General features: G+C 52.9%; 1 protein-coding gene across 18 annotated transcripts in view; it reads left to right on the forward strand.

Moving 5' to 3' along the window:
- The window catches only part of Ccdc136 (coiled-coil domain containing 136), a 32,416-nt gene extending 10,148 nt beyond the window's left edge, over window positions 1-22,268 (forward strand). For 4 of the 18 annotated variants that reach the window (XM_060373910.1, XM_021661884.2, XM_060373911.1 and 1 more), the window contains 14 exons: window positions 181-501; window positions 4,542-4,653; window positions 5,488-5,656; window positions 6,850-6,990; window positions 7,297-7,455; window positions 7,909-8,079; window positions 8,438-8,614; window positions 10,426-10,620; window positions 11,066-11,290; window positions 12,642-13,151; window positions 13,450-13,671; window positions 14,588-14,869; window positions 15,450-15,734; window positions 21,937-22,268. In XM_060373910.1, the coding sequence (XP_060229893.1) occupies window positions 181-501; window positions 4,542-4,653; window positions 5,488-5,656; window positions 6,850-6,990; window positions 7,297-7,455; window positions 7,909-8,079; window positions 8,438-8,614; window positions 10,426-10,620; window positions 11,066-11,290; window positions 12,642-13,151; window positions 13,450-13,671; window positions 14,588-14,869; window positions 15,450-15,734; window positions 21,937-22,041 (3,074 nt within the window). In that variant the 3' untranslated portion in view covers window positions 22,042-22,268. Of the gene's footprint in view, window positions 1-180; window positions 502-4,541; window positions 4,654-5,487; window positions 5,657-6,849; window positions 6,991-7,296; window positions 7,456-7,908; window positions 8,080-8,437; window positions 8,615-10,425; window positions 10,621-11,065; window positions 11,291-12,641; window positions 13,152-13,449; window positions 13,672-14,587; window positions 14,870-15,449; window positions 15,735-17,345; window positions 17,452-21,936 lie in introns of all 18 variants that reach the window. The other 14 variants (XM_021661883.2, XM_060373923.1, XM_060373909.1 and 11 more) reach the window with 13 other exon arrangements.

Raw genomic sequence — 22,268 nt, forward strand, 5'->3', positions numbered from 1 at the left:
ACCACATTTTCCTCCGAAGAGTTACTCTGTTTCCGAGTCAGGCGTCCTTTGGTTCTGTGCGGTAGGACGCCCACCTTCTCCGGTAGTGAGTCTCTGTTGAACGCTCCGCTTCTAGAATGTGCCGGGGTCGCGGCCCGGGTCTCCCACCCGTCTCCCTGACCGCCAGGCTTTGGTTTACAGGCGAGCTGCAACATCTGCGGGAGGAGATCTCCCTGCTGGAGCGCGAGAAGGAAACTGAGCTGAAGGAGATAGAGCAGGAGCTGCACCTGGCCCAGGCGGAGATCCAGAGCCTGCGGCAGGCGGCGGCCGACTCCGCCACGGAGCACGAGAGCGATGTGGCGTCCCTGCAGGAAGACCTGTGCCGCCTGCAGAATGAGCTGGACGACATGGAGCGCATCCGGGGGGATTACGAACTGGAAATCGCCTCGCTCCGGGCGGAAATGGAACTGAAGACTTCTGAGCCGTCTGAATTGAGCGTTTCGGACTTCTCTGGGATACAAGGTATGTGATCCTCGGGTCTTCACAGGGTCAGCGAAGGAGAGGACGCCACAGAGAGGAAGGGGTGGAAGAGCAGTGCAGATCATGCGTTAGAAACCTCTAGGAGAAAACCCTCGGGCTTGCTTCCAGACTGAGAGAAAAACTCAGCTGTTACATAACCAGTCCACGGCGCTGGAACCGGGAAGGTGCTTCCTGGAGATTCTTAACAGAGAGCTGTTGGGTACTTGTTGATTTGACGATGGGAAGGTCCTCTGGAGGAGACTGTCCAGGTCTGGGGTGGACACAGAAGGACCTGCCACCTTCGGAAACCCTTCCTGCTCCTGTGGCATCAGGGCTATTTGCCTGAACCTGCTTAGACCCAGAATGCCAATTCTTGGGTACATTTAGCCCTCCCCAGAGTAGGAACTTTGGGAGGGGACAAATGAGAGCACAGGACAGCTGGCGAGGAAGAGAGGTTATTTCTGGTAATGCACGTGGTACTCAAAAGCTCCCAGCCCTGTGTTCGGACCGTCTCCCAGCTAGTTGCTAGGATTCGTGACATCAGAGGGCTTGCCTTTTATTCTAGCCTGGATTTATGATCTGGGTACAATGGAGGCCCCTATATTTGTCCAGGTCAAGCGGAGACAGTCAACAAGGAAATCAAAGAACTGCAAGTTTTCCCAGCTGCATTATGCTCTTCAGAAGTGCTTGTGGACTAGCGGTGCTCAGGCGGCAGGGTGGCCAGGGGAAATGGCACAGCTAGAGTAGACCCAACCTGAGGCTCGCTGGGGTAGCAGGCCTGTCTTAGTCAAGTTATAATCTAACTCCCAAAAAATATTTATTTTACATATATATGAGTACTCTATCTGCATGTACACCTACACACCCGAAGAGGGCATCAGATCCCAGTACAGAAGGTTGGGAGCCACCATGTGGGTGCTGGGAATTGAACTCAGGACCTCTGGAAGAGCAGCCAGTGCTCTTAGCTGCTGAACTATCTCTCCAGTCCCTCCAAGCCTCATTTCTATATCTGGAACGTGGAACCCACTTGGCTAATACAGCCTTACAGCAGGGTGGGGCACTGGAACAGAAGAGGGGCCTGAGAGAAACAGAGAAACCTGGCTATTACATGGAGTTAATTGTAATGTGTCGTTGCTGGTCATGACAAGGAGGTGATGGTCGCATAAGACGCTTCACAGCTGACGACCCTGGGCGAGAATTCCCCCAGGGAATGTTGTACTGGCTTATAAATAAAAGATTCTTTTTTGTTTTGTAAGTTAATCTAAAACTATTCTAAAATAAATTAGAGGTTTATTTAAGCAGGCAATCTTATGCAGGGCTATTTCAAGGATTCAGCGAAGGTCAAGACCATCAAGTCCAATGCTTCGTGGACAGTTAGTTCTCATTAAAGGTTTCCTTCCTTCCTTTGGTAATCTTCAGTAGTATCAGAACGTCTTTTTAAAATTTAGCTATTTAATTACCTGAGACAAGTCTCTGCGTAGCCCTGGCTGTTCTAGAGTCTGTTCTGTAGACCAGGCTGGCCTTACACTCACAGAGGTCTGTCTGCTTCTGCCTCCCACATGCGCAGATGTACATGTGCCACGGTGCCTGGACCCATGTTAAGACCGTTACGTTAGTGATGTTCAGGGACGTGGACTCTTCTGGCAAGTAGCATGTCTTCTCCTGAGGCCAGCTAGGGTATCTTCCGTGTCAGTGCCGGTAGTGCTGGTCTGTGTGTACACAGAGGCAGCCTGGGTGCCGTGCTGTCCACCTCTGTCAGCGCCTGTCTTACCTGTTTGGGACAGGCTCTGTCATTTGAACCCGAAGCTTCCCGCCTTGTTACTCTGGCTCACTCGGGAGCCCCGCGATCCTCTGCTCTCCGCCTCAGAGCTGGGGCTGTAGGTCCAAGCCGCAGTCTCTGACTTCTTATGGAGCTCCTGGGAATCTGAACTTAGGTCCTCATGTCTACACAGGCAAGCACTTGACCCGCGCAGCAATCTTCCCAGCCCCAGGATATCATTATTTTTTTTTAATATTTATTTGCTTTTATTTATAGGCGCATGTGTCTGTGTCTGTGTCTGCCACATGTTTGGGTAACTGCTGAGTCTAGAAAAGGGCCCTGGATCCTCTAAAGCTACAGTTACAGGTGCTTCCGAGCCAGAGTTGTGGGCGCTGGAAACCTTTCTATTGATTCTTTGCAAGTTTCCCGTCATGCACCCCAGTCCCACTCATTCCCATCCCCTCATATCCACTGCCTTTGCACCCTCCTTCCCAAAATTAAAAGCACATGACCCGGGGGCTGGAGAGATGGCTCAGTGGATAAGAGCACTGTCTGCTCCTCCAGAGGTCCTGAGTTCAATTCCCAGCAACCACATGGTGTCTCACAACCATCTACAGTGGGAACTGATGTCCTGTTCTGGCCTGCAGGGGCCCATGTAGCTAGAATACTCAGATGTAAAATAAATAAAATCTTTAAAAAAAAAAAAAAAAAAAAGCACATGACCCACCAACTACAAAGCAAGAAAATATCTCACTGTGGAAGCTGGAGTGTGTCACAGAGTGGCCCACAGAGCACCCCTCTGTCCACACGTCTTCAATTGCAGATGCTCATTGCAGTGAGTCATTGGTCTGGGTCAAGATCTGTGGCTTTTGTGACACCAATGTTGGATCCGCACCGGGACTCCTCCCAGTTATCCTGTTGTTGCTCTGTGTCATGGAGATCCTACAGCTGGGACACTAGGACATGTCCCAACTGTTTTCATATGATATACGTTTTAGGGTGGGCCAATTCAGAGCCCTGGATCTGGGCCTGGGTGGTAGCAGAGCTGCTCAGCCCGCCAGCTGTCCCTTCTCCACACCACCAGGGCAAGCTCTCCAGCACTGCTCTGGCCAGGCTACCCAATGCGGCCGTCAGCAGGAGGCGGGGCCAGCTCTCCAGCTCGCATATGCCCTGGGCCGACCCACCTGGACCCGTGCCTCCAGAGCCAGCTCCACTGTGCTGCCCAGTCAAGACGTGGGGCCCACGCTGCCAAGTGCTGCAGCCTGTGAGGGGCAGGGCCCGCTCTCCCACAGGGCCCCACACCTCCCCTGGGCAGCACAGGGCTGGCCCTGGTTGAGGGGGTTGAGCCAGCCCTGAGGACGAGAGCACGGGAGAACTGTCCCCACCACTTTTCTGCTGTGAGGTGGCATGGATGTGCGTGTGGGGCTCCCCTCTCTCCCCCTCACTACCTGTGCCAGTCAGGAGAGCTAGCTCTGAGGGCATGGGAGTGGGAGAGCTAGCCCCGCCTGCCCCTTCCCTGGGAGAGCACCTGGGAGAGCTCGCCCAGCACCTCACCTAGGCAGCACAGTGGAGCTGGCCTTGATGCCGCGGGCATGAGCCAGCCCCGAGGGTGTGAGAGCAACTCCCCTAAAAGCTGGACCATCTCTCCAGCCCTGCTGGTTCTTATTCATAAAGAGGTAAAACTTGGGTATTTTTAACAACTGGGGAATTTCAGCCAGACCTCTTCTCTGATCTAATGCTTGAGGAGAAGACGATTTTAGGTTGGGATAGCCTTCTCTTTCAGCAGATGAGGGGAAATGAGTGATTTCCTGGTCGTGTGCTAGCTGGCAGGCATAGAGAGGCCCTAGATTTTATCTTAAGCACCATTACTTCCCACCAAAACAAACAAAAACCTCACAAAGACTATTTCTGTGTGTCCAGGACATTGTCTTCAGCGTGAAGATGAAGGAAGTAAAGGAAACTCAGAATGTGTGAGCAGGTTTTCTCTGAAAGGCAGGTCTGGGCAGGGGCAGCCGGTCACATCGCGCAGGGTTTTGTACTGAAGGCGTCGTGGAAGATACGGCCCTGCCTCAGTGGGGAGAGTGCTTGCTAGTGGCATGAAGCTCTGTCTGATCCCCAGTACCACATAAAAAGACAGGCTTGGTGGCTCAGACCTGTAATCCCAGCACTCAGGAGGTGGGAGCAGGAAGATGTGAAGTTTACAGTCCCAGACCAGCCGAGGCGGCCTGGTTCCGTCCACTGAGGACACGCTCACCGCTCTCCTCTCTTCTGCTTCCTCCTGCAGAAGAGCTGCAGCAGCTTCGGGAGCGCTACCACTTCCTGAATGAGGAGTACCAGGCCTTGCAGGAGAGTAACAGCAGCCTCACAGGGCAGCTCGCCGAGCTGGAGAGCGACAGGTAACCGTGCAGAGCCCTTCCAGAGGCAGAGGCACGCCGGGGTGTGCGGCCCTCCCGGGAGCAGGCGCAGAACGCCAGCAAGCAGTGTCAGCCAGCTACGTGAGCTCTACAGTGCAGTTCTCCTCCGTTCTTGGAGTCCAGCTAGCTCGCTTTTTAAAAGTATATTATTTATTTCTTTATTTTTACGTATGAGGCTGCTGAATCTGCATGCACACCGGCATTCCAGAAGCAGGCATCAGATCATATTGTAGGTGGTCACCGTGTGGGTGCTGGGAATTGAACTCAGGACCTCTGGAAGGGCAGACAGTGCTCTTACCCACTGAGCCATCTCTCCAGCCCCCAGCTCGGCTTTATATTGGACCAGTGAGAACTCTAGCCCACCTGGATTCAGTCTGCTGGCAGAGGGCAGTGGTTCTCAACCTCCCTACGCTGCGGCCCATTAGCACAATTCCTCACAGTGGGGTAACTCCACCATAAGATGATTTCATTGCTGCCTCGCAACCGCGGTTCTGCTACTGTTGTGAACCGTATGTAAATGCATGATATTGCAGGCTCTCTGAAATGTGACCCCCAAAGGGGTCGTGACCTGCAGGCTGAGAACCGTTGGCATAGACACCAGGTTGGAGGTGTCTTGACACCTGAACCAGCCTTGAAACCAGCTAGGTCAGTCATCCTCAGATGTCCCAAAGCTAGAATGCCCGCAGTGAGGTTTGTGTGCTTGTCTGACGCGCTGTCTGAGAGGCGACGCACAGCAGAGGCTCTCTAGGGGCTTTGGTCTAGCCTGGAAGCACTGGGCAGAGCTGCCCCCAATGTAGCCTGGGCTCTGGCTTACAGGACACGGAGAGCAACAGAGCGATGGTTGGAATCCCAGATTCTGAGGAATGTGGTGTCGGCAGAGTCGCAGACGTCAGAACTGGATTTCCCAGAGCCTGACCCTCACATGCAGCTTTTGCGCCAGCAACTGCTGGGGGCTGAGGAACAGATGCAGGACATGCAGAACAAGGTAGGCCACAGAGGCTGGAGGGGCAGGCTTCTGCCACCATGTCATTCGCGCCCTCCTGGCCTGGAGGAGGGACGCGGCAAGCAAAGGAGCCGTGCACTGTGGCAGGGTCTGCTGTCCTGAGGTCTTCCCTGACTGCTAGATATGTAGCATGTGATAGCGTTTCCATAAAAAAAAAAAGGCCCGCTGTTTGGCAGTGGCCCCACGCAGTTGTATGGAGGCTGAAAAGTCCTGACCCTGCTGGTGTTGTGGAGCGGCATGTCACTGAATGTGTGTGGTGGGACTCGTGCAAAGAAGCCTTCCGAGTGAGACGCTGCCAGCTGTGCGAAGGTGTAACGCCTATAGCTATATAGCATAACGAGTTGGGGAAAAGTGGCTGCTAAGATTTTGTGTTTCTACTGCACTGTACTTTTATTGTTATTTAAGAACTATTTCTCCATAAAAACAAAAGCAAAAAAAAAAGTGCATTATAAAGCAGGATGCACGGGCTGGAGAGACGGCTCAGAGGTTAAGAGCACTGCCTGCTCTTCCAGAGGTCCTGAGTTCAGTTCCCAGCACCCACATGGTGGCTCACAGCCATCTATAGTGAGATCTGGTGCCCTCTTCTGGCCTGCAAGTGTCCATGCAGGCAGAATACTGTATAAATCAATAAATCTTTAGAAACAAAATAAAACAAACAAACAAAAACGGGATGCCAGGTTCGGTTGGCACGTAGCTGTTAACCCAGCACTCGGGAGGCAGAGGCAGGCAGATCTCTGTGAGCTCGAGTCCAGCCTGATCTACAAAGCGAGTCCAGGACAGCTAAGGCTACACAGATAGACCCTGTCTCAAAAAAAAAAAAAAAAAAACCAACCAGAATGCCATATTATGGTGACAGCATCTTCAAATACCTCATATTTATCATCTCTATTAATAGCATAATTTTCTTTCATGCTTGGTTCATTCTCAGGGTGTATGTTAGCACCATAGGGGCAATGCAGCATACTCACAAACACACATGGCACACTGAAGTAAATTTGTGTAAGTATACTCTGTAGTGGTCACACAGTGATTCAGCAGCTGAGCGACAAGTTTCTGGGCGCGAGTCTGTGTTGTTAGGTGAGACCTGACCCTATCTAGTGAAGGAGTGCCATATTTCCCTGCTCCTAGTGTGTGTGTGTCGTGGAGCAGAAGTCAGCCCCTTCTGTTTCCCACAGTGTAAAAGCCTGTGCTCTGAGCTGGAGGAGCTGCAGCACCACCGCCGGGTCAGCGAGGAGGAGCACAAGCGGCTGCAGCGGGAGCTCAAGTGTGCCCAGAACGAGGTGCTTCGCTGCCAGACCTCCCACAGCGTAGCCCAGGTAAGCCTGCTAGGGAAGGGCCTCAGGCCCAGAGTCCCCGCCTCTGGGAAGGCTGTGTCAGGAGTGAGGCCGGCCTCCACTGACGCCTGTCCTGTGACCGGAACCCAACTGCGGCACCCAAGCCCCTGCTTATAGCTGCCACGTAGCACGTAGAAAGGTGTCGCTATTGTCTTCATCGTGGAAGAAATCCAGCCGTAGATCCAGACAGCTTCCTCTCAAGGTCTCTGTACCAGAAAGTGTCCCAGAGGCCTGGACAGGGCATGCTGCTGCCAGAGAGTAACCGCTCTACCTGCCTCCCCACCGCAGAACGAGGAGCTGAAGAGCAGGCTCTGTGCCCTGCAGCAAAAGTATGATGCTAGCCAGGACGAACACTGTGAGCTTCTGAAGGTGCAGCTGCAGCTTCAGAATGAGCTCCGGCAGCTCAAAGTCGCCAGAGCCTGCGCCGTAGAAAGCCAGAGCGAGAAGGTAACAGCGCCAAAGGCGAAGGGGCCACGAAGGGGCCAAGAGCAGCAGGCTGAGGTTTGGGGCAATGTAAATAGCAGTAGCTCCAGAGCCGGGAGGCGGCTTTTGGTAGACTGACTCCTCTGTGGCCCGTGGGCTCCTAGGTTTAACCCTACCACTGGAGCAAAACAAAAAGGAGATTTTTTTTTTTTTTAAGCCTAGTGTGGTGGAACATATCTGTAATGACAGAACCAAGAAGGGAGAATCAGGGGTTCAAGGCCAGTGCCAGCTACATAGCCTGGCTTACCTGTGCTTATAAACACACGCCAGTGGGAAGCTGGCTCTCAAGTACTGCATAGGTGGGAGGGCGACTGGCAGGCGAGAGGAGGAGGGAGATTCCCAGGTGGCAGTGGCTGAGTCAGGAGGAGAGCGAGGTCCCGAAACCCAGCGCCACTACCCAGAGCCTCCTGCATGCAGGAGTTAATGTGCCGGCTCCAGAAGCTGCAGGCCCAACACCAGAGCAGCATTTGTGAGAAGGAGAAGCTGCTGGAGGCGCAGCATCACCTGCAGGACAAGCTCCGCTGCCATGAGTCAGAGCTGCAGCACCTCCGAGGCATGGTGGACTGCTTGCGAGAGAAAAACGAGAAGGTACAAGGAGGGCCAGGCCAGGGGCCAGCAGCCGGGCAGGGCCTTCATGAGGGTGAGCTCAGCATGGGGCTGGCAGGAGCTGGTCAGGAAGTGCTGAGGTGGACCCAGCAGTGTAGGCTGCTGTTTCCGAGGTCTCCACACTTCCTCTCGTTTTAAACTGGAAGTCGGTCTGCAGAAAGGAGTCCTGTAGCCTCCTTCCTTCGTGAGGAAGTCTCACAGCGTGACACAGGGTGTCAAGCCTGTCTAGTTCTCCCTGGCTGGGACGGAGTCAGGGTTGGGAAGCTCAGGGCAGACAGGTGCAGAGCGAGGCAGTAGGCATAGGAGGGGTACGTGGGATGACGGCCCCGCCTCCCTACAGAACACAGGGATGCACGCCCAGCTCCAGGAGATGAAGGGGCTGTATCAGTGCAGCAAGGAGGAGCTGGAGCGGCAGAAGCACATGTATGACCAGCTGGAGCAGGACCTGCTGCTCTGCCAGCAGGAGCTGAGCGACCTCAAGTGCAGCCAGTCCTCCTGTGAAGACGAGGGAAGCAAGGTACTTGAATGCAGAGTGCTAAGTGCTGCTGTGCCAGCTGGGGACAGAGGGCGCACACAGGCAAGGGAGGAGGTCACCCGACAGACGGCAGAAGGCAGGCAGACCATGCCCAGTGTCCTTAAAACACTTGATCTTGAACCTGACCTGAGTAAGAGCCGTAGCTCTCAATGGGTCAGAGCACCCATTTTCCACGTGACCCATGCATACACGCATTTCCACCCTGGATTGTAACTGTGCTGATGTCTCGTCATTTGCAGGGAGGAGCACACACATAGGCCCCTCTGTGCCCAACTAATGTGAAAAGAATGGGCCAGATTTCGGAAGCAGGTTGCAAGTGAGCTCCTTAGGGTGGGGTCTGCACCCAGAGCACGGATTGAGTATTCGAAGAACCAGTGTTCCTTTGTGATGTAGTCAGACTTGGAGTAGATTCTCAAGTCTTGAATTTTACTTTCTTCAAACTAAACAAATGTGGGGGGAGGCTGTGGAGAGAGGCGCCGAGACAGCCCATTGTGTGGCCTAGGTTACCCCTGAACCTGGGACGACCTCCTGCTTCCACTGCTATTGCTCAGGTGACAGCCATGTACCGCCATACTGGGCTTGGTACAGAACGATATTTTTGTCTCACTTTTAAAAAACAAATAAATGGTGGCAGCGATAACTGTGGGTTTAATTACTTCATCTGTGATGTGTGAAATGTCAGGCAGCCATTGTCAGGCACCTTGCTGAGCGCTGTCAGCTCCCGATTCCTGATAGGAACTGGAAGGGCGTGGCCCCTGGGAGAAAAGGTGGAAGAGTCCTGGAGATGGTGAGGCTGGTCCCCATGCACCTGGGCCGCTCTGGCTCCTGCCTCTCCCAACAGCAGACTGTGTCCTAGGGTCAGGCTCATGCCTGGGAGGATTGGGGAGGTCACAGTCCAGTTGCTGTGGTGCGCCCAGGGCTTGCCCTTTGCCTGCTTTCGGCACTCAGTAGAGAGACGCACTGGACCCTCGATTCGCTCAGTACCTCTTTCAGTGGGAAAGCTTGTGAGAAGTGAAGGGCACGGTGCTGGAAAAGCCTTTGAAATCTTCCATGGTTTTAAAGACCTGGTTTTGAGAGTCATAGGATAATATAGTTTTAATCTAAGTTCAGCAGTAACTCAGATTTTTCTAAAGGTTTCACAGTATTATTAAGACTAGGAATGTAGGGCTGGAGAGATGGCTCAGTGGTTAAGAGCACTTGGCTTCTCTTCCAGGGGACCTGGGTTCAATTCCCAGCACCCACATGGCAGCTCACAACTGTCTGTAACTCCAGTTCCAGTGGATCTGACACCCTCGCACAGACATATACGCAGGCAAAATGCCAAAGCATGTAAAATTACAAAAAACAATTTTTTTTAAATCATTAAAGAACAAAGACTAGTGATAGAGCACTGGCCTAGGATTCATTAGGTCCGAGGTTCAGCCTCCAGTATGAGTGGGGATAAAAAATTAAGCCTAAAACAATTGACAGTTAAAACAGTTGACAGAGCGGCTTGATCTGGAGCTCCCTGCAGTGCGGGGAGATGGAGATGCTGTCCGCAAAGGTGGAGATGCTGTCCGCAGGGAAGGGCAGAGAGATCATGGGTTCCCAGACCACCTTCTGAGGGGACTGGCACATGAGACTTAGAACATGGGCATTGAGAGTTCACAACAGACTGCTCAAGAGTGCCGACGGGGTCACCCCTTAGCGTGGAGGTCAGGCCGACTGAACAGGGAAGCCAAAGACCCTGCTAAGACACGGGAGGCCCCGGAACACGCCCTCCACAATAACCGTGCCCACACCCTCCCCCACAGTGTGATGCTCTGCTGTCCAGGCTGACAGAGTTGCAGGACAAGTTCAAAGCCAGCCAGCAGGAGATGGGGCACTTGCAGATGGAGCAGTGTGAGCTCCTGGAAGACCAGAGGAGGCTGCAGGAGGAGCAGAGCCAGCTGCAGGAAGAGCTGCACAGGCTCACGTTCCCGCAGCCCAAGTGTGGCCTCCTGCAGAAGGTACTTTATCCAGGGCGAGGCCATTGGTCAGGGCTAGCTGCTCTGACAAGCTTCCGGGTACAGCTGCCCATGGGGAAAGTAAAAGGGAGGAAGTGAGCATTTTCCCTTCTTGGCCAGCCACCTCTTCCTTTCTCTCTTTTCCCCACAGAGCTGATTTGGGTTTTTTCTTCATGAGGGCTTTAAACCTTAAAATACACTATATTCTGAAATCTGTGCAACGTTACATATTTAAATGTTTGGACCATCTGGAGGAAGGGCACCTGAGATCACTTTGTGAACTGTAAAATACATCCATACATAAGAATCTCTTTCATTTAGTTAGCAAAGCTCCATAGAAGGAGCCCCTTTCCCAGAAGGGCTGTGAAGCAAGAAAGAGCCGGACCCCTGGGGCACAGGAGGGGCGTTTTCCTAGTAATCGGCACTTTGCTTCCTCTGCCCTACTCAGAGTCAGGAGCTGCTCTCAAAGTTGCAAGACCTTTGTGAAATGCAGCTGCTCTACCAAAGCATGCAGGAAGAACAGAGGAAGCTGATACAGAACCAGGAGAGCATGCTAAAGGAGCAGTTAGAGGCGCACAGAGAACTCCGAGGTTTCAAAGAGAACAATTTCCAGGAAGTGCTGGCAAAGCCTCATGATGCCAAAGGGCCTAAGTCCTCTGGCTGTGAGTCTAAGGTAACCGCAGCAGAAGGAAGGGGTGTGGTTCTCATGAATCCAGCTGTGTGACCGGGAATGGGGGTCTGTGAGAGAGAGTGAGGAAGGCCTGTGAGATAGGAAGCAGGAGGAGAGGCTGAAGCCCTGCCCTGCACTAATCGGGGTCCCCCATGGGCCCCAGGGAGCCCCGAGGACCTCAGAGAGGCCCACGCTTCAGCGTGCTGTTTGGAATTACAGAATGGTTGAGTTGTAAGAGCTGACACAGTGCAGGTGACCCAGAAGTCTGTCTGACCTCGGGACTCTGTCCTGTCCTGTCAACATGGCATTCTCCAGGCATGTGGTTAATCCAGTGTTTGATTCCTTTGGACTGGCCCTGAGTGCATCATCTTTTTCTGTATGAGCTGGAAAGTTTATTTCTCCCTTTTCAGAGTTTATAACCTTTTGAGTCCCCATGAACAAATCTGGCCCCAGTCATCTCCGAGGAAAGCAGCTGCAGCAGACAGGTTTGTGGTCCTGACCACACTATTTTATTGAACCTTGGTGGTGCTGTCAGAGCCAGGTCACAAAGACCGAGTAGAAAATTCTGGATTCGCCAGCACTGCCATGCGCTCATGCCCATGAAGTAAGATAGGCAGAAATTTCTATACAACTCTGTTCAGAGCTGGAGAATAAGTTAGACCCAAGGCCCCAGTGTCAGCAAGAGCATATAGACCATCCTAGTTCAGGCTGGGACTACCAGGATTACCATGAACTAGGAGAATAAGGAAATAGCAGGAATCTAAGCTGTTGGACTTCCTGGTCAATCCAGGGATGTCAGATCTCCAGGCTGAAACCTGGTTAACATAGAGACTGCGAAACCAGGCATACACTGTTTTGAGGTATGGAAAACGCACCTCAAGGCCAGATACAGAGTCAGGCAGAAGGCACAGGGACCTTGATTCAAAGCCTGCTGCATCTTCCAAGGCAAGACTTCACATCACGTGTTAGCAGCTGGGCTGGCTTGACCGTGAGGGGTGGGGGAGAGGATGAACCTAAAGATCCGGTTAGTGAGTGTGCGTGGTAGGGAGCCAGGGTGTCTTCAGACCCACCTCCGCCGCTTCGAGGAGGAAGCTCCGCCAGGGTACAGCAACCAGCAGAAGCAGAAACCCCCAAACCACCCAGTATCTGCTCCGGGGACATTTTTCCAAAGGAGCAGAAAGCTGATGTAGGCGTCACTGTGGGTTAAACCAGAGACACGGGCCTTGTGAGATTCAGGTGTGTGCACGTTTCTCTCAGGTGAGCACGCTCGTCTGCCCTGGGGGAGGGGCAGCTGAAAGGACCGGAGTGTCTCAGAGTAACGGTGATGTCTCCTGCTCCCCCGCCTCCCCCCTAGTTCAAGGTGCTCATGGACCAGCTGCAGGCTCTGCAGATGCTCTATGACACCAGTCAGAGGCAGCAGGAGCTACTGCAGCGGGAGCACGGGCGGCTCCTGGAGGAGCGGAAGAGGCTGCAGGCTGAGCTGCAGCTCTGCATGGAGGAGATACAGCTGCTCCAAGCTCAGTCCCCCACCATAAAAATGAGTCTCGAGGCGTACAGGAAGAACTCGGGCAGCACGGCCCAGAGCAGCGAGAGCTTCAACAGGAGCTATGACAGCACCCTGGAGGACAACAGTGGAGGCTACGAGAGGAGTTACGTAAGCTCCCGGGCCAGCGACGAAGTCTTCCTCAGGAGCTACGAGAGCAACAGCACTTTTAACGAGCCCTATCAGCAGAGCTACCGGTCCAGCAACACGAGTGTTGCCTATAAGACGAGCTACGGCAGTGCGGCCAGTTCTGAAACCCTCCACAAGAGTTACGTCAGCAGCAATGCTGACGAGGAGCCAGCCGAGCCTCAAGACTTGGAGGTAACCATTGCCAGACGATTGGCCAGACAGGGAGGATGGGCTGCTGTCTCTGAGAGAAGCATCGCCAGGGGAAGGGCATACTAGGAGACAGGGGTGGGGTCAAAGCTGGCCGGAAGACCCCCCTGCCTCCCCGCCCTCCTGACAGAGGCGGCTCAGGACTCTCAACAGTCAGGCTGTTCTTTCTGGGAAGAAGCACGGCCTCCCTAGGCAGTTCCAGGAAAGGGCCCAGCTCAGGGTAGGTAGGATGGCCATCACGGGTTTCTGGGAGTTCCGTCATTGCTCCCCCAACTCTCTGCAGCGCTTTGAGGAGACAGTGGCCAAGGTGCTGACCAAGTTGCAGGCAGTGAAGGCCCTGTACCAGGTGAGCCAGGAGGAGCACGGCCACCTGCAGGAGCGGATGAACAAGCTGCTGGCCAAGCAGAGAGAGCTGAAGTGCGAGCTGGAGTGCTGTGAGAAGGAGCTAAGAGAGTGCATGGAGAGCCTGGGGAAGCCTATGGCCCCCCAGAGCGACAAGTGTGAGGTAACTGCAGCCAGGGCGGAGTTAGGGACTGAGGCAGGGAGTGGGGAGCAGGGAACCCGGGAGGCCAGGCAGTCCGCTGCACCTGGCAGACATTGCTCAGGTGAAGGCCGCTCCAGTGTTCATTGCGCTGTGACCTGGCCACCCAGTCTACATTCTCGGCATTACTTTCTCCCCTCTGCTGCTGCTTTTTCCTCTTCTACTCTGTGCCCCATGGGCACTTGAATGGTTCTGGGTTATTTTGTTTGTTTGTTTGTTTTTTAACTTGCCAATATTTTTTCATTATTTTGAGAGCATTGTTTTTTTATTCCTCCCCCAGCTAGATTATATGCACTTAGAGGACAGGGCTCTGAGCAGTCATGGTTCCCTGCCATGGAGAGTCACTGCCTCTGTGCCTGGAGAGATGGGACAGACCCAGGGAGTGATGGCCGCATGGCCTGATGGTTAGGACCCACTGAGCAGAGCATGTGCTGCCATCAGCCCAGGAAGACACCCTGAGATTAGGGCCAGGGATCTAACTCGGTGCCCGTCTACTGCCAGGCATAAGCAGCCGTTCCCTAGGTGTCAGGGAAATGGACCGGGTGAAGTCAGAGTCCCTCGAAAGAGAGCTGGATGCTAACCAATGCCTGAGGTTCAGAGTGCTGGCAGTTTTGTAGTTGCCCCCACACAGGTCATGATCAAAACCAAAATAATAATGTTTATTGATTTAATGTTAATTTTTTATCATGCTAGATGCAGATCTTCAGATTGCTTGACTTAGGGGAAAGCTATCTGAGAACCAGTTGGGCTTCACTGCCTGCTTGAACTTCTTATAGTCCGCTTCCTCGTGAGCTCTAGTGGGGAGATTGGGGAGGCAGCGACTTCAGCAGGGCCCGGGCTGGGGGGACCGCCTTGGGTGACCAGAGTCCACCGCCAACAGATCAAAGAGCTGCAGACGAAGCTGCGCGAGCTGCAGCTGCAGTACCAGGCTAGCATGGACGAGCAGGGGCGGCTTCTGGCCGTGCAGGAGCAGCTGGAGGGCCAGCTGCAGTGCTGCCAGGAAGAGCTCCGCCAGCTCAGAGAACACAGGCCTTCCCTTAGCGCGGAAGTCAGGGGCAAGAATGGCAATAAGAACATGAACAAGAATGCCAATGGAGCTAACACTAAGAAGGCCAACAAGGCGTGCTCAGAGAGTTCGGAAAGCAGCTTTGAGAATGAGAAGGTGAGCTGTGGCCTTAGTAGCCAGAGAGGCAGGTGGGTGAGGAGGCCCTGGGAGGAAATGCCGCTCTCACCAGCAAGTCCCACCAGTAAGGTACTCTGAGGAAGTTTGCTTTTGGTATCGTTAATGTCTCCATGAGTTCTGTCTTTCTAAGAGTTTGGACACTTTCCTGGGTGTCCAAACTGTCACGGGGGAAGGGGGTGTGGACAATTCCTTTCACTAGCCTATGCCCATCTCTAGGACTCCTCTTGTTTCTGGGTTACATGATCAAGAGAAAGACCAACTAGATGGACAGAAAGGAATTTATTCCAGAGGGTTGGCCATGGCAGGACTTACTGGGAAGGTAGGAAGCGACAGTGGAGCAGAGCCCAAGAATCTTGACTTATGGTTGTCTGCTGAAATGGCCTAATGGTCAAGTGTTGGCTCAGCAAACTAAATGTGACTGCCCTCCACATGAAAGCGTAGCTTGTAGTTTCAGAATACAGTTCTTCAGTGGACTGCTGGGCAGTGCAAGCTCTCTGGTGGCAGCACAGCCCTGCCCTGAGGTGACAGCAGCCCTGCCCTGCCCTGCCCTGCCCCACAGAGCCTGGAGGTGATGCTGTACTACAAGGCCAGCCAGAGGGAGTTAGATCAGCTAGAGAAAAAGGAGAAAGAGATGGAAGAGGCAGAAAAGAAAGAAAAAGAGAAACAAGCCAAGGAAGAATCGAACAAACTAGCTGCTGAGGCAGCATGTTCTAGGAAAGAGACTAAGTCACCAGACGCTGAGGAGGGAGGCTATGAAGAGTACAAAGAAGCAGAGGCTAAGGAAGAATGTGAAGATGAGACTGCCGAGGAAAGTAACCCCCTAACGCTTTCTGAGAGCAAAAAGGTAACCACAGCCAAAGGCTGGATCAAGTGGGAAGACGCCTGGGGCTAGGGCGCCCTGTTCAGGAGTGGCCCTACAAGGTGCGCTTCTACAAGAGTAGAGGCCAGTGAGTGTCTGGTGGGCATGGGGAGGGGGAAGGGCTAGGGAGGGCAGTCTTGCTGAGGAAAATGTCAGTCTTGGACCAGTTGCTATGGAGCCATCATACTGTCTTTTCTCAGAACCAAGGTGGAGGTCATATGTCTTCTTACACTCAGCACGTAGGCACCTCCCCGTATTAGCAGTGGTCCCTCATCCTTCCCCCGACACAAAGGACTTTGAAGGTATCAGCCCTTACTCAGTGCATGCCTGCCAGCCTCAGCAAGTCACTTCATCTTGTTTTCCCATGATAGCCTGCGAGAGGTGACCCTTCCTGTTAGTGCTGCGGGCTTGTTTTGCATCTCACGGATGTGGGAGTGAACAGGGGTGACGTTCAAAGGTGCAGGGACACTGGCCAGTCTGCCACCAGCAGTTGCTGCTCTGGCCCGTAGTTCCTGGGTCTCAGAGAGATTGAGGGTGTGTGCGGACGACGGGTACGCTAGCTGCGTCCAGAAGTGTTTTCATCTTTTGGCAACTGATTGATGCATTTCCATTAGTGTGTATCAGCTGATTGCTGCTCTGAGTCCCCAGTTGACAGTACAGAAAAGAGTATCATGCGGTGGCTGATCCCACTCACTTTATCGATGTCGGGAGTTTTCCAGCAGCTAGTCTGCACTGTGGTTCTCGGTCCCATGTACACTTCCCTGGTAAAGATGAGGTGGAAGATTGTTGCTTGGGGTGTCAACAGGAGGGACCACAGCCCTTTCCCGGGCCACTGTTTCTTTTGGGTTCATTCTGTCATGCTGGCTCAGCTCATAGTGCCTTCAGAGGCCACTGTTCTAAATCTAAGCTTGACTTTCGCAGCCATCCACACATGTGGGTGCCCTTTGCCTCAGTGGGTCTTCAATCTTGAAACAGCTCAACTGTTCCAACATTGTGTTACTGCACACAAATTCAGTTTTTCTCTGTAAGTTGTTGTAGCCAAAGAACTAACCTTCTCCATTGTTAGCTTACTATAGCGGTTTTGCCTCACAGAGTGTCAGATTCCTAGGGGACCACGGGAACTGGAGCCCCGCACAGCACTCACCCTGGTAGGAGTGAGGCTGGTAGGCGGCCTGGCTGAGCTCTGGCTCTTCCCGGAGCGGTCCAGGGAAGCATCCGCTCAGTGCCGCCGGGAAGCCCGCGTGGACTCCCGAAGCTTCCCTGCTCCAGGGTGTCTGACTCGAGGGTCCGGGTGCGGGCCATTGTGCTTGGCAGGACACGAGCTGTACGCGACTAGAGAGAGCCGGTCTGCATACCTAACTTGACCTATCTGCTGCCTAACTCAGTTTTGTGACTTTGCAGGCCCCATGAGGACTCCTGGCTTCTCAAGGCTCTGGTGCAGAGAAGAGATGCTTCTGCTCCGGCCTGCGTTGTTTTAACTTTGATTCTTTTCTCTCTTCCCTTTGTTTTCTCACCCTCATTATCTGTTGGATTGTGTGTGTCTTCATCCAACCACGCGTCTCCCGGTCTCCTGTGCTTCTCATTTGACATGTGCAGCCATCCCCTGCCCCCGACCCCCCCATATTCTCCTTGCCTCTTGTAGGCCTGGTGGTCATATCAGCTCTGCTGTGGTGCTGGTGGGCCGAGACTTCGTCCTAACCAGGTACTGGCCCCGCCCTCTCCTCCCTCGGCTCCTTGCTTCTCCGTCAGAGACTCAGGTCTGAGTGAGGTGTACAGGGAACGGGCAGTAGGAGTGCTTAGGGAGCTTGCGTTTCTGTTATTGGCCGGGTAACTTGGGTAAGCACGTCTTTGTTGCTGCTGACCAAGCTGCCCAGCTCTGTGTGCTGAGCTGACGTTTGCCTGCAAGGCAGACCTGAGCCTGGTCTGTGCGTCACCCCAGAGCCAAGCTTTTGCCGTGTTCCAGCCCAGAAGGAATTACTGTGTGTGCAAGGGTGAGAGGAGAGGTCCAAAGAGCTGTGACCCTTATCATTCTCAGGAGCGTTTGGTTGAGGGCTCCCTAAATTTTTCTTCCACCTCGATGGAGGCAGAACTGAATCCCTGCGGTACTGTGTGTGCTCACCTTAACAGTTCTCAGAAGTTTGGAACTTCTGGTTACCAGGCAAATGGCAACAAAATCCCAGGGAGTCATGTACAGTTGTGTTTGCTCCTTGGGGACCAGATTCCATTGTAATTGGCTTCTCCAGCCAGGCTTCTGGAGAGGATGCCACGGTGATGAAACATTCCCAAACGTTAGAGACGCAAATGTTCGCAGGGAGTCGAGTGATGTGTTCTGGGCCCTTCTCCGTTGGCCTAGTTCATGTAATCCGGTCTGTTGACAGAATTGCTGCTTCAGGATGAAGCTGTCTGATGGTCTAAGGTAGGAACCTGAGGCGCCTCCTGCCTCCGGAAGCCTTGTAAGTTCTTCTGTCTTGATTTCCTCCGCAGACCCTCTCTGCCCTCCCTCTTCCTTGCTCTTTCAGTGAGGTTTAGTGGCTGAATTCACATTTCAGAGTATACCTTTTGTTGTTGGCTCTGCTCGCCATTTCCTTTTTTTTTTTTTAATCTTGCATTTACTTGGGGAGCTGGTGTATGAAGGTGAGAGGACAACTCTCGGGAGTCTGCTTTCTGTTTTGTTGTCTTCTTTCCTTCCGCCTTGTCTTTCCCAGGGATAGAACTCAGGTCACCCAGCTTAGCAGCAAGGGACTCTAGCTGCTGAGCACCCTGCCTCCTCCCAGCTTCCTCTTTCTCTCTAATCTTCTCGCAACCTTCAGCTTTTCTTTCTTCTGGGCCTTTCCATTACTTCCCTGACAGTCTTTAGCTCCTTTCATGATGGGGCCTCTCCTTGTGCCTGCATCTACCTGAGCTTCCAGAAGTTGCTTGAGTCCCTGTGGGATGACACAGGGAGGCAGCCACAGCCTTTGCCAGGCTCTGCCGTGCCGTGAGATGCAGGGATGTGGTTCAGGGCTCTCTTGGGACCTTCTGTCCCCTGCACCCTGCCCGGATCTCGAGGCACTGACAGGTGATAAGAGCTTGCCAGAGTTTATCTCTTCCTGTTAGCTTTGTCCCAGGGAACAAAACGTGTGGTTTTGACCTCAGCGCCTTCGAGGGTGAACAGAGCGTGACTGCGTGACTGCGGCCCGCCTTTCTCACAGTGTTTGGTGAGGTCAGGCGAGTTAACAGAGGTTAGCACCAGGCAGCCTGTCAGCAAGAGTGCTTGATCCAGTTTGTTCCCTGCACCCACGTGGTAGACACGGAGAGCCTGTTTCTACAAGTCCTCTGACCTCTACATGCACAGCCCCCTCCTGTAAAGAAACAAGGGTACAGTAAAATCTTAAAAAGTTAAAAAATAGATTGATTTCTAAAAGCCATGTGAGTACTAAACAAACACACACACACACACACACACACACACACTCACTCTTAAATAGCGTGGGCTGTGCGCCAGGTGCGTCTCTAGTCACACTACATGTATGGACAAATTTAGTCCCTGCAGCAGTCCTCTGAGGAAGCGCTAATGTGCCATTTACACGTGAAAAACTGTCAACCGTGGGCAGAGCTGGATGACATATGCCTGTAATGTGTCCCTTCAGTCAGGGCAGCAGGGCGATGGGACGGTAGCACCAGCCTGGGCTGACTCCTGTCTCAGAGAGAAAGTAAAACCATGTCCCCTGTGTCCCTGCCTGTAGCCCACACTTAACTCTAGTGCTGTGGGGAGGAGGCCTTAAACTCCTGGTCCTCCTGCTGCCAGCTCTGGGTCACTGGGACCGTATGTATGTGTCACAACACTGAGTGTCGGGGGTTCCGGCAGTCAAGTCCAGGGCTTCCCACCTGCTAGCCAGGCAAGTGTTCTCCCACTGGACTCTCTCCCCAGCCATTATTTACTGCCTCTTCTCATTCTTAGCCCCTTCCTCGGTTGGCCCCAGGTAACTGGGGAGATACCATACAGTAGGTTAGACTGTTACTTTGTTCTGCTTGTGGGACCACCAACCTCAGTAGCTCTCTTGGTAACTAGTAACATTTATTTATTCATGTCTTGTTTCTAAAATTCTTGTATACTGTGCACAGTAAGCATCCTTTCCCTATTCTGTGCTAACACACAGAATAGAGTTCAAAGTCCGTTCTTCTCTAATTAACTGTAGTTCACTGTTGTAGCCTATGCATTTTTGTGGGGTTTTGTTTGTTTGATCGTTTATCTTGACCCTGTGTTTTCACAATATTCCTCTTTTTTGTTTGTTTGTTTTTTGAGACAGGGTTTCTCTGTGTAGCCTTGGCTGTCCAGGACACTCTTTGTAGACCAGGCTGGCCTCAAACTCACAGAGATCGGCCTGCCTCTGCCTCCCGAGTGCTGGGATTGCAGGCGTGCCACCCAGCACCACAATATTCTTTTCTCCTGCTAGTTTCATTCCCATTGTCAGGGGTGATAAGGCCACCTCACCCTTCTGTTGAGCCAGATTGCAAGGAAGGAGTGGCCTCCGGGGGCTTGTCTTCCGGGTTCTCCTTGTTCAGCAGTTTGGCTACTTAAATGTCACACGACAGAAGACACCAATTCCTGCACTTCTCTCTAGCTGTTGTCTGCAGGAACTTGAAGGCAGTCTGGACAGACTTTGCCCAAGCCCACCCATGACTCCCTTAGTCTACTGGCTGACACGTCTGGACACCTTCGACCTCCCGGGGCCCCAGAGGCTCTTTGGGACCTGAATAACTCAGCGCAGTGTGGGTGCGCACAGCCGCACGTGGAGCCTTTCCCAGTGGCTTTATCTCCAGCAGCAACAGTAGCGGCTCCCCTCTCCCAGAATCCATCAGCATTGCTAGTTCCCCTCCGCTGGAGCTGGCATCTGGGGGGCTTTGGGGAGAGGACAGGGGTAGGCTCTCTGGTAGCCCATACTGGCTTCACACTGGCCATAGAGCTAAGTGCTGGGATCACATATGTGCTACCACAGCTAGAGTAAATATTCTCTGGATTGTCTTGCGAGGGCCTGACATGTGGGCCAGGCAGCAGCATCTGCATGTCCTCCTGGTTCTCTCCTGAGTTTCTGTTGGGGATTATTCTGTAGATCCACGTCTAACATTAATTTTTAATTTTACCTATTCTGTTCTTAGCAACTATTCCTATAAAATTGGGGGGTTATCTTTGCTCCTTGTGATTAGCTTAATTTTTTTCTTTTAAATCAGTTACTTTCTAAGCAAATATATGAACTAAGTAGGATGCTCACTGGTCGCCAGAGACTGTGTGTCAGAGGGTGTTATGTCAAAAAAACTCGGGGAACCTGCTGCTGCTCCTGAGAGCCGGTGGCAAGAGCTGACAAACATGCTCCTCTCCCCGCTGACCTCCCTCCCATTAAGCTTTAATGGGCTCCATTTTTTTCCTCAAGCCATCTTTCTTTCCTCTTATGCCATAACTTATGATTCAAAAATTCTAATTCTATACTTCAAGCAATACAGTAAAAAGAGTAGTAAAACCATGAACTATTTCTCTTATTTTTGTATCCAAGTCTTGGTGTTTCCTGCATGTTTTCTTAGGGTGTCGTTAGCTGAGCCTCGGTCAGAGGGCTCACCAGCAGTCACAGTGTTTAGAGGCCGAGGGAGGTCAGCGGGGAGAGGAGCATGTTTGTCAGCTCTTGCCACCGGCTCTCAGGAGCAGCAGCAGGTTCCCCGAGTTTCTTTGACATAACACCCTCTGACACACAGTCTCTGGCGACCAGTGAGCATCCTACTTAGTTCATCCTCCAGTGCATGCTGGCCACTTCCTCTCGTGCACCTTGCCCTCTCCATCTTAACTGAGCTCTCACTCTCCATAAAGAGGTGTGTGCCTTCTCCAAAGGCCCAGATTACCCCACCTCTTCTCACACACCTACACGGAGAGGCTCTGAAGCCTGGCCTGGACATCCAGGAACACCAGTGTCCTCATCCCATGGGGACAGATCAAGTACAGATTGAGGAATAGCCCAAGTGATACAGACAGCATCCTGCCACAAACCTAGTGGTGCCAAAATGAAAAAGAGCAGGCAGTCTCCATGATTACCCAGGAGGTGAGGGAGGCTAAGTCATAGCAATGTCCCTGCGGCAGGCCCTCCAGCAGGCAGGTGGTTTCTGGCATGAGGAAGGGTTCAGAAGGCGGGAACTCACTGTTTTTCTTTGGTCCCTACAGAACATGTTTGGGATGTGGAAGCCTATGGTATTCTTGGCTATTGCAGCAGTGGCGCTGTATGTGTTACCCAACATGCGACCACAGGAGACAGAATACATGACATGAAGTGAAGGCAGACATGGGCCAGCCCAGAGGGCAGGTCCCCGGAGGCTACCACCCTCACCTGTGGGCAGAACACACTGTGCCAGAGTCCCCACCCCGCCCATGTGTCCCCTTCTCCTTTGCCTCAGCCACTCAGACTGGCAAGGCTTATGGGAGTTGCTGGCTCTCAACCTCCTGCCTTGTGTAAGAACCTGGGTTCCTTGTAATTAAATGTCAGCCTAATTACGTGA

The sequence above is a fragment of the Meriones unguiculatus genome, chromosome 21 (genome assembly GCF_030254825.1).
Source record: "Meriones unguiculatus strain TT.TT164.6M chromosome 21, Bangor_MerUng_6.1, whole genome shotgun sequence".
Lineage (NCBI taxonomy): Eukaryota > Metazoa > Chordata > Mammalia > Rodentia > Muridae > Meriones > Meriones unguiculatus.